Raw genomic sequence first — 11,298 nt, forward strand, 5'->3', positions numbered from 1 at the left:
CAAGCATTTGCAAAGACTGGAGCAACCTCAACACTGACACTGTCCAAGCAACACCGCCGCTATGGGCTCCGACGAGACTCCAGTAGACAGCACCACCCGCAGAACAGCACCAAAGCGAAAGCGCGAAACAGCAGCTTCACGAGCTTCCAAAGCCAGTAGAAACGCTACACCGAATGCATACTCACGTAGATCACCGCCTCGCGAAGAACTCGCCAGATCGAGAGATCCAGAAACTGAAGATGAAGCTGGTGCTTCTCCGCCAAGAAAGCTCAAGCGACCCGGTGCCGGTGCCAGGATTAATCTAGCAGCGCGGGAAGCTGCTGAGCGGGAACGGAGGCAGAGAGAAGAAGAGGAGAGGCGGAACATTCAAGGCAGATCACGCAATGCTGCAGAAGTCATTGCAGAGCACTATAATGCAGTCCCAGAACGAGGCCGGGAATGGCGTGGTACAGACAGTAAGATCAAGGGCATGAGGAGTCTGAACAATTGGATCAAGTCAACGCTCATTCAGAAGTTCTCGAGACCTGAAATACCCGTTCGAGATATGAAAGTCTTGGACATGGCATGTGGGAAGGGTGGTGATCTGGGGAAGTGGGAGAAGGCACCACAAGTACCCATTCTCTACGTTGGCTGCGACATTGCTGCCATTTCCATCCAGCAAGCAAAGGAGCGATACTCTTCGAACAACAGTCGGAACCGCTATAGAGGACCGCGCATGGATGCCCAGTTCTTTGTACACGACACATTCGCCCACTCCTTCATCGATATACCTCTGATTAGGAACATTGGCTTCAATCCGAATGTTGGACCGGGCGGCATCATCCAGGGAGGTATGGCAACTGGTGGCTTCGATGTGGTCAGCATGATGTTTGCGTTGCACTACTCCTTCGAGACAGAGGAGCTGGCACGAGGCATGTTGAAAAACGTGGCAGGAGCGCTGAAGAAGGGCGGAAGATTCATTGGCGTAATGCCGAACAGCGATGTCATCACAGCGCAGGTCAAACGACTTCTCGCAGCAGAGAGCACAGGCAAGACGCCAAACGGCACATCGACGCCCGCTCAGCCGAATGGCGCAGTTAGTGCCAAGGTGGAGGACGACGATGAGTGGGACCCTGAGAAGCCAGCAGAGGGCAGTGAGGACGGCGAGTGGGATCCTGAGAAGCCCAGCGACCCTCAATCAGCAGTGACTAATGGTGCTGACGACGACGACGATGACTGGGATCCTGAGAAGCCATCAGAGCCAGCCCCAGCTTCAGCACCAGTGGAACAACAACCCGCTACAAATGGTGAGGCACATTCCCCCGTCGATCCAGACCTTCCACCTCTGCAATGGGGAAATGACATCTACAATGTCAAATTTCCACGCCAGCAGCCACTCACCAAGAAGCCACTACCTCGAGATGGCATCTTCCGACCGCCGTTTGGATGGAGATATCACTACCACCTAGAAGAAGCCGTCGACGCGCCTGAATATGTCGTCCCGTGGGAGGCTTTCCGTGCTCTGGCAGAGGACTATGGCCTAGAATTGATGTATCGGAAGGGCTTCAGAGAAGTCTTCGAGGACGAGTCGGAAGACCACGAGCTCGGTATGCTGGCCGAGAGGATGAAAGTGCTCGATCGTGATCGGAGCAAACCGAATGGCGGACTTCTGGTATCGCCCGAGGAAATGGACGCTGCGGCATTCTACCATGCATTCTGCTTCTACAAGACTTGAATGGCATGGGTGATGCTGGATGGGCGAGACTTGAAGCTCATTTTAAACTTCTGATGCCAATTTCAATGCCAAGCATCACGATCTAGCTCGAAAGCTTGTCTCCATCGATCCATGCTAGGCCTTCCAACCACCACGACGAAACGGTCGACCTCCTGCGACTACACAACTTCTATGCTATGAAGAGTTGCTCCGAGCCACGTGTGAAGACGTGGTGGCACGCATGACAATATACATCCCGAGGTCAGCCCGCGGCCGGAACACGCTTTGAAACCAGGATGCTCGGAGGATACTTTCTGCTTCCCAAGAACCCGATAGGTGAAGATCTGATGTCGCAAACAAGTTGTCTTTGGTAAAACTTTGGCTCCTTCGCTTTCCTCCACGTATCTGGCGATCAGTGGGCCCAGTGGTGATTGGAGTCTGTTAAGCTTTTCGCTGCAGCTACTGACCTCTACCATTGTTGTAGCTGTAGCATACCATAGCCATGAAATAATCACACATGAAATAATCAGCATTGTCACAAATTCGTCTCCCCAGAATGGCGCCAGACCCGCGTCCAGATTCTCTCCGCTCTACACTTCACGAGCCTCCCAATACAAGCAGCTGCAGCACAGAGAAGGAGGAAACATACTTCGCTGTCCGCCACCCATTAACACCAGATACGCTGGTCCCAGATGACAATCTCATCGTCTACACCTCAGCTCTCAGTCCTCCCATCTCAGAGGGCCTAGGAGCACGTAACGAGTTTGGAGAATTCGTCCCCATCCCAACTCCGAAAGTCGTCACGCCAACCGAGATAGTCGCCATCGAAGAAAAAAGAAGCGCACGCACGCCACCACCATTACCACCGCCAGCTTTACCTCTGAATCTCAAAAACCATAAAATAGCGATCGCTTGTAATTGGATCCCGATCATTTTCTCGGGAGGATTTCTCCCGTAAGTCTTTTTTTTTCCCACCACATACATTGGCATCACATCACATACTCACTTCTCTAGACTCGTCTTCTACTTCCCCCTGCACTACACCACAACCCTCAACCTTCGCTACATCCTCACAATCCCTTTGGTCCTGACAGCAATCACAACCCTCTTCTCCCTCGCCTCGAGAATCTATAGTCTGGCGAAACCCGGATCGAAATGTCGCCCTCTTCATCCCAAAAATCATGATGAGATTAATACTACCAACTGGGACTTTTGGACCTTGGATTTCTTCACGTACAACTACCTCTTTGGATTTTTCCTCGTGACAATCCTCATCTCCATCGGAATCGGGATTTCAGCGACGAAACTCCGAATCGTGGCTTTGCCGTTGAGTGTTTTGGTGTTGTATATCTGTGCGGAGATGGTGATGGCGGAAATCGGGATTTGGGCGAAGTGGAAGGCGCCGTTTTGGATTTCTTCGATTCCGAAAGGGGGCGTGTTGAGGCCTGCGGTGTTTGTGATTGTGGAGGATGTGGTGGCGGTGGAGGGGAAGGGGGGGAGGGAGTGGAGAGAGGTTTGGGGGAAGAGGTACGAGGCTGATGAGGAGATGAGGAGGTTTTTGGGGGAGATGGATTTTGTTTGGGGGGTGAGTGGGTTGGGTTTGGTGGGTGGGATTTGGGGGGTTGTGTTTGGAGTGAGCAATTCTGAGGTGGGGTTTGTGGTTGGGTGGATTGCGCCTTGGGTTTGGGCGGGAGGGTTGACGGGGTTGACGATTTGGAGGGCGAAGGGAATGTTGGGGAGGAGTAGAAGAAGGTATGGAAATGCAGTGGCATACGAAGAGACGGCTTGAAGTTGTCTTAGATGGGTATAGCAGGAGGGGGGAGTCAGGTCGTCTAAGCTGATGTACTACGTCCCGGACCAGGTCGAAGATGTTGATGAGATATACTTCACTATGCAGCCTGTGAGGTCGATTCGGTCAAGGGAGGGAAGTAGTACAAGTCTTCATCGCCGCCAAGCATATCGACCCGGGATATCGGAATGAGGGTTTGTTCTGCGCCACATCCGGTCCTTTCGGTGGTGGAGAAGAAGGCGGCGCTGGTGTGCTGTGCCACTCGGCGTCAACGGAATCCGAATGCGACTGCATCGTCGACGCACTAGAACTAGTACTCTGACATGCAGCGGAGGAGAAGGCGTTCCGTGGTGCGCACAAGCTTAGAAGGTCATGCTCGACTCAGGCTGCAGGTCGCAGCCCCACACAAGCCACACCACATGCTTAATCCGCACACTGCCCCATGCGCAATAGACTTCTCGCTGTCCGCGGCGCACGTCATCTCATCTCACTCACTACTGAGCAGTTGCGCGCAGCTCCCGGCAGGTCCGTGGCGCTTTCACACGCACACGCGTATCACAGCAGTGCAGTGCGCGCTGCCTTGCGCATTCTTATACGCCTTCACGTCCGTGGCAGCACTCTTGATGAGTGAGTTCTGCCTTGCGTCGACGGATCTTGCCTCCTTGCTGCATCCATTCTTCTTCCCGATATTCTCAACATCCACCCCATGAAACAATTCCGTTGGATAGCAGCTTCGGCTGCCGCATTGCTGCCTTCAGTATCCGGTATGCCACTGCGAACAGGCGCGATACTTGCTGTTACGGTTGCTGACCTGCCCCAGGAACACCAGTGCAACTTTCGGAAAGGGAGGCGAGGGCCATCCTCGAACTCGCTGCCAGAGCCGCACCCGCGAACGACCCTCATGGCTACACCCCGCAGATCGTTGCTTGTCCTTCGGTGACTCCAACAATCAGAAGCGCGAGCGAGCTTTCACAGAACGAGAGGAATTGGACAGACCTGCGACGAAATGCCACCATAGAGCCAATGCGTGACTTCTTGAGTCGTATGAACATCACAGGCATTGACACGGACGCCTACATCGACGGTTTCGCAAATAATGCTTCGTTACTGCCCAATATCGGCATTGCCATTTCAGGAGGAGGTTACAGAGCTATGTTGAATGGCGCCGGCGTGCTTCAGGCATTCGACAACAGAACACCTAATGCTACTGCTACTGGCCAATTGGGGGGTTTGCTGCAAGCAGCTACATATCTGTCGGGTCTTTCCGGCGGTAGTTGGTTGGTGAGCACTCTGTACGGGAACAACTGGACGTCGGTCGCCGATATTATCGCCGCCGGCAACAGCTCAGGCCGTTCGGGAGTCTGGCGGCTTGCAAATACTATTTTCGAAGGCCCTCAAGGTGACGGACTTCATTTGCTTGACTCCATTGGTTATTACGCTACTTTGGGAGATGCGGTCCATGGGAAGGAGGCTGCTGGCTTCAACACCACCATTACCGATTACTGGGGACGAGCGCTGTCCTACCAGATGATCAACGCTATGGATGGTGGGCCTGCGTACACCTTCTCTTCCATCGCAGAGCAAGAGTGGTTCCGGCGGGGCGACGCCCCGTTGCCACTCATCACCATCGATAGTCGCAAGCCGGGTGAGACACTCGTGTCCACCAATTCCACCGTCTTTACTGTGTCGCCCTGGGAGATCGGCTCTGACGATCCAACCTTGTACGCCTTTGCACCTCTGCAGTACAGCGGTACAAACTTCTCGGCCGGCTCGCCAAAGAACGACGAGCGCTGCGTCGTTGGCTTCGACAACATTGGATACGTCTTCGGCACCAGCTCATCTCTCTTCAACGCCATCCTTACTACAGTCAATGGGACCAACACGACAGGCTGGACTTCGTCTGTTCTGCAAGGTGCCATTACCTCGATTCTGTCTGCCATCGGTAAGGATGAGGAGGACATTGCTTCGTGGCCAAATCCATTTGTCGACTACGACAAGGACACCAACTTCAACAACAACGAAATCGACCTCCACCTCGTGGACGGTGGCGAAGACGGACAGAATATTCCTCTGCACCCTCTGATCCAGCCAAACCGCAACGTCGACGTGATTTTTGCAGTAGACTCATCGGCCGACACCAACGATAGTTTCCCTACTACCGATTCTGCCCCAGGTTGGCCAGATGGAATCTCCATCATCACCACATATCAACGATCACTCTCGGACATTGGAAACGGCACTGCCTTCCCAAAAATCCCAAGCTTGAATACATTCATGAATCTTGGCCTGAACACCAAACCTGTCTTCTTTGGATGCGATGCTTCTCAGCTGGCTGGACCAGCGCCTCTGGTCGTCTACATGCCGAGTATGTTTTGCCAGCTCCTATATGTCACCACGATATGATACTGACCCTCTTCGCAGACGCGCCCTACGTCTACACCTCTAACACCAGCACTTTCCAAATGGAATATAACGATACTGAGCGAAACGCCATCGTCTTGAACGGTCACAACATGGCCACACTCGGCAATGGCACCGTCGACGGTCAATGGCCACAATGCGTAGGCTGTGCTGTCTTGAGCCGTAGCTTGAACAGGACTAAGACGAAAGTGCCGGATGTCTGCACCCAATGCTTTGTCAGGTACTGCTGGAACGGAACCGAGGACGACAGCACTCCAGGCAGATACAACCCTGCATTCAAGCTTCCAGCGGACAGTGTGATCAAGGTGACGAGCGGTGCAGGCACCGTTGCAGGTTCATCAACATCTTTTGCAATCTCCATTGCCATCATGGCTGGGATCTCACTCCTATGATGACACGAACCAGTTCGAGGAGAAATTTTGTGTTTTGTTTTAGGATAGATACCATCATGACCTGATTTGCATTAGCGGGCACCTGAAGGCATATCACTATCACCAGCAGGGATGACATTGAAATAAAGAAAAAGGTGAAGAAAAACCAAAAAAAAAATGAAATTTCTAATCAATCACACATCCATTTCCTATCCAGAACTCTCCATGGCCCAGCGAATATTCCTCTCCCTATACGTCGCAGTCCACGCCTCTATCCCTCTCGCCTCCTCCTCGGAAGAAACCCCCCTCTCCGGCGCCGAATGATAAATCAACTCCTCAAGATTCCCCACCACCACCTCCCCATTCCTCCCCCCTTTCACCCACCCCTCCCTCCCCACATGCTCGCTCTCCAAATCCGCCAGTTCCGAAAAACACCGCATAATCGTAGACATAGGCGTGATCTGATCGGCAGAGAACTTCTCCATTAACCCCGGAGGCGCCAAGCCCGTCGCCACCATGGCGGGACATACGGCGTTGATTGTGATGTTCCTCGGTGCGGATTGCGGGGCGAGAGCGCGGACGAGGGCGATCAGGGCGGTTTTGCTCGCGGTGTATTGCGGGACGACGGAGAGGGGGTAGATTGCTGCTCCGGAGGATGTGATGACGATTTTCCCGCCGGGAACGGGTTTGGAGGCGGATGGTAAAGAGAGGTAGTGGGCGGAGAGTTTGATGCCGTAGTATGCGCCGGAGAGGTTGGTGGTGAAGGTGGCCATGTTGGGGATTTTGGGGGGCTCCAGAAGCGAGATGGAGTTGAAGATGTCGTCGCGGTCGTCGATGCCGGCGTTGAGGGCGGTGAAGTCCAGGCGGTTGTGCCAGGCGTGGGCGCGCGAGAAGAGGGTGGATTGTTGGGGCCAGGAGGAGACGTCGGTTTGGATGAAGAGGGTGTTGTTGTTGTTGTTGGGGAGGGGTTCTTTGGGGGGGTTGATGTCGGCCATTACTACTTTCCAGTTGCGGTCCAGGAGGTATTTGGTTAGGGCTAGGCCTATGCCGCTGCTTGCTGGGGGGGTGTGTGAGTTGTTGGAGCTTTGCGAGATAGAAGTACTTACCGCCGGTGACGATTGCGACTGGGGATGACATGGTTGATTTTTATGCCTGCCTGCCTGCTTAAGTAGAAGTATCGGCTTGATTCCTTCGACGGGTCTTGCTAGATTACGAGCAGCATCACTTCTTATATATATCTCACTACTACACTTTGGAGAGAGCGGAGAAGAGCTGGCGACATCTGCCGGCATTCTGGTCAGCGGAGTGGTCCCGCTCCTGTTGGCCGACATGTCGTGGTGGAGAAGCTCAGGACTCATGGGTATGTCATGATAAAATGGACGCTGTGCCTTCACGAGACGTTGATGCCATCGAGAAGGGCGTCGGGGCCATGATAACACCTTGGCCGCTCGAGGAGCTTCATGTGGTAGATAGAATAGCCGATGCAGTAGCTCGACACGCCAGGCACCCCAACATGCTGCCTGCTCTGTCTTCACAATGTGTTCCCCGTCTGGACTAGAATAGGTCATGGGCAATGGCACGAGTCTGCTGGTGCTGGGGTTGCTGCTGTTCTTGACTTCTTCTGTTGCTGCTGGTGTTGTCGCTGAAATGCTGAGGGAAAACTTTGATGAAGGCTGAACGGCGATGACCTTGGCGCAACCAAGCTCAGACACATTTTGAAGAGCCATAACATCGACCACGCATCAACGACTTCGGGCCAACAATACTACCAGAACTACTACTGTCTCGCGTTCGGTCACGACACTACCACTACCACTACCACGAAGCGGAAGCGGCTGCGGCTGAGTCGCGTGGCTATACAATGGACTTGGTCGCGTCACGGCGGCTGATGTCTCACTTCTCCGCATCCTCTAGATCCTATTATCGTAGGTGTAACTTGACTTTCTCGCCCGCAGCTATAGGGAAACGCACAAGCGCTTTACGCGATGCATAGCTAGAGCTATGCGACATCAAACTATGGCAAGCACCTGCCGCGTCCAGGTGGTTATGTCGACCGTCAATCAATCCTCCTTCCATCAAGCGGTCACGACTACAGAACTCTGTCCCTTTCATCATCATGAATGGGTGCTGTGGACGACACGAAGATTTGTCGGTATGCCGTCAAAGGTCTGACTGCCTCCGACATGGCGCGCTTGGGACTACACCGATGTTGTCGTCTTTCGCTTCTGCCACTAACCAAGCGTGTACTATGTTGTGAATCGTGCTAAGGATGCAACTAATTATCGGATTAACAACTATGTAACTGTATAAAGAAGAATTAGGAGCCTGCTATAGAAACTGCAGTTAATATACCTATTGTATATCCTTCCTCTTAGTATAGGTTAGCTAATAGTATTAGCTGACTAGCATATTACCTAACTAAACTATAATACTCCCCCTTAGGTAGAGATAATGTACTATTTAGATTAGACACTTCAAATTTGGGCTTAGAGCTTTACTTTATCTTCTAACTGCCTTCAGATGTTAGACTATATCTGCTTTATATATAGCTTTATATACTATACTACTTATACGTACTTATATTACGTTGTTTGCTAATTGGTTTACTTTAGAGTAATGTCCTTAGTCGTAATTGTAGGGTTAGTAGGCGCCTATAAAAGACACTTAAACTTAACTAGACAACTTGAACTTTTATAATCTACTCTTTAGCAATCCCCTAAGCACTAGTAGCCTCTACTAGATTTTAAATTCTTACTAAGACCTTTTAAGTCTAATAGCTAGCTGAGACTTTATTATAGCGATAATTCTTTACCCTAGCCTAGAGAGTATAGCGAGTAGTATAGGTAGTAGTAGTAGCGGCGGCGGTAGTAATAATCTAAACAAGAATCGGCACCCTTCGCGTTATAATAAGCTCTAGCTTATAGAGACTAGTAAGTATTGCTATTAGAGTTTCCCCTTTTCTAACAATTTGCTAACTAGGCGTAGTCCTTAAGGAAGTTTAGTTAACTATCGCGATTCTCTAGAGAATCATCTAGTACTTAACTAATATTAGTCCGGAGTAGACTCCGCCTTAGCTACGCAACGTTGATATTAGGCATTTTATTACGAGCTAGGATAATGCTCGGCTGTTTCTAAGTATGCCTCCGCGTCTACGTAAGGCGGCTAAGGCATTCAATTTAGGCTTAAAATCGAATGTTAACTACTTGCCTACCGCGCTTATATATACGGCTACTACTAGACGCGTATATACTAGTAACAGCTAGTGCGGTCCTTACAAGCAGTTAAAGGGTCCGTACTTAGAGTATGTAACTCTAAGTTATCGAATTAACGGTTAGGATATCGCTTTCCTAAAGGGCGCTTGCACTAACTGTACTAGCCTAAATTATTATAGTTAATGCGAGTTCTCTAGTAAGTTGAATTTGGTCTTATACATTTTTTTAAAGCAAAAACACTAATTCTTTTATTAGGTTACGTCTCTCGGCTACGCTCTAATACGAATCGTTAGACGCCTATAGCGCCTCTACCGCCTCGTAATCCGGGGAGTAGAGTAGGCACTAATTAGCGTCGTCTATACGTACTAGTCCCGTCTAGCATCGATTAGAGTACTCCTTAGGGCGCCTAGGCAGTAGCAAATTTGCTACTATAGCAGGCAAATGCTTATACCTAGGCTGCTACTTAGGGACGTAGTCGTAGTCTAGGTTCTAGGTTGTCTACTAGTCCTAGCTCGACTCGTAATTCTAGTAGTCCTTAGAGGGGTTTCTCTAATTACGAAGACAGTAATACTGAGATAGGTAGCTAATTAGGGAGATTCGGTTTTTTTTTTTTTAGTAGATAGAGAGCTATAATATATGTTTTCGATTTTGAAATAGGCTAGGCAGTCTGGATTAGTGAAAGCCTTATAGTATTAGAGAGTTTCTAACTCTTAAGGGCTAGGGTATTTCTTCCTACTTAGTCTTAATGTTATTATAAAAGAAATTTTGCAGCTCAGACTGTATAGTGTAGCTAGGCTGTTTCTAGAAATTAGAATGAAATTCAATAAGTGTATAAAGCTTGTTTTCTAATCCTATAAATAAGATTTTTCTTTCTAAAGGAGTGACTTAGGAGTTTGTCCTAGAGACGCTGTATTATTAGAGAATTTTGTTTAGAGATTTGGGCTTAGTAAAACAGTCCGCTAGCTGTTTGTTAGTAGTGACGAATTCGATACTAATCTTTCCCTAGGCATACTATTCTCTATAGTAGTAGTTCCTAAGGGAAACGTACCTCGACCTCTTAGAATTTATATAGTCCTTAACAAGGGAAATAGCTAACTAGTTGTCTACCTAGACGTAAATCCTATTAACTTCTTCCCTAGTAAGTAGTTAAAGCTCAGTTATCAAATTTCGGAGCTAGCAGATTTCTCTATATACTTCTATTAGAGCAATATACTCTGCTTTAGTGCTAGAGAGCACGACTTCCTTCTAGAGCTATAATCTCTATATAATTGGAGTGTTATTAAGAAGTATAAGGGCGCCTAATGTTAATCTTAATAATAAAGGGTTACTAGCAAAGTCTACGTTAGAGTATACCTAAAATTCCAAAGTTTTCTTCTTTCTAAAGACAAGTCCTTTGTCAACTATGCTAGCAATATACCTCTAGAGATGTTTAGCAGCTATAACATGCTTAGGTCCGGGATTCTAAAGGAACCTAGCAAGGTAGTTGACGGTATAGCTAATGTCTAGTCTAGTCTAGTTAGCTAGAAACTGCATTTCACCAATTATAGTGTTAAATAGCTAGTAGTCCTAACGGTTATAGGGGGTTGTAAGAGGCTCGTAAAGCTTCTTAAGTAGATGCTTTATTAGCTTGTACTAGTCTAAGCTATGCTTCTAAAGCTTCTCTTTAGTATAGTGTATCTAGGAGACAGTAAGGTTTCCCTCCTTATCTTCCTTTAGATAAAGGCCTAGAAACAGGTTAGACGTAACAATCTTGATTATATACTTCTTACGAAGACCTTTAATTAGAGCATCGATCTTTGCCTTAGAGGTTCT

The 11,298-nt window shown here is 49.4% G+C and overlaps 4 protein-coding genes across 4 annotated transcripts; 3 read left to right on the plus strand and 1 right to left on the minus strand.

Moving 5' to 3' along the window:
• Positions 1-61: 61 nt before the first annotated feature.
• Positions 62-1,714, plus strand: MYCFIDRAFT_127441 (uncharacterized protein; the record flags this gene model as incomplete). The annotated part of the gene is made up of 1 exon (XM_007922505.1): positions 62-1,714. The coding sequence occupies one exon, from the start codon at positions 62-64 to the stop codon at positions 1,712-1,714; it is 1,653 nt and encodes a 550-aa protein (XP_007920696.1).
• Positions 1,715-1,751: 37 nt separating this feature from the next.
• On the minus strand, positions 1,752-2,226 carry MYCFIDRAFT_169016 (uncharacterized protein; the record flags this gene model as incomplete). The annotated part of the gene is made up of 4 exons (XM_007922506.1): positions 1,752-1,764; positions 1,794-1,828; positions 1,879-2,037; positions 2,071-2,226. The coding sequence occupies 4 exons, from the start codon at positions 2,224-2,226 to the stop codon at positions 1,752-1,754; spliced, it is 363 nt and encodes a 120-aa protein (XP_007920697.1).
• Positions 2,227-2,540: 314 nt separating this feature from the next.
• Positions 2,541-3,449, plus strand: MYCFIDRAFT_120259 (uncharacterized protein; the record flags this gene model as incomplete). The annotated part of the gene is made up of 2 exons (XM_007922507.1): positions 2,541-2,647; positions 2,708-3,449. Coding segments are annotated over 2 exons (849 nt in total), but the record flags the coding sequence as incomplete, so codon positions are not given.
• Positions 3,450-4,127: 678 nt separating this feature from the next.
• Positions 4,128-7,408, plus strand: MYCFIDRAFT_201016 (uncharacterized protein; the record flags this gene model as incomplete). The annotated part of the gene is made up of 4 exons (XM_007922508.1): positions 4,128-4,246; positions 4,363-5,847; positions 5,904-6,175; positions 7,367-7,408. Exons 1-4 carry the CDS (start codon positions 4,189-4,191, stop codon positions 7,406-7,408), a joined length of 1,857 nt encoding a protein of 618 aa, XP_007920699.1. The 5' UTR covers positions 4,128-4,188.
• Positions 7,409-11,298: the final 3,890 nt, after the last annotated feature.

This window comes from Pseudocercospora fijiensis (genome assembly GCF_000340215.1).
Source record: "Pseudocercospora fijiensis CIRAD86 unplaced genomic scaffold MYCFIscaffold_1, whole genome shotgun sequence".
In the NCBI taxonomy this organism is placed as follows: Eukaryota; Fungi; Ascomycota; class Dothideomycetes; order Mycosphaerellales; family Mycosphaerellaceae; genus Pseudocercospora; species Pseudocercospora fijiensis.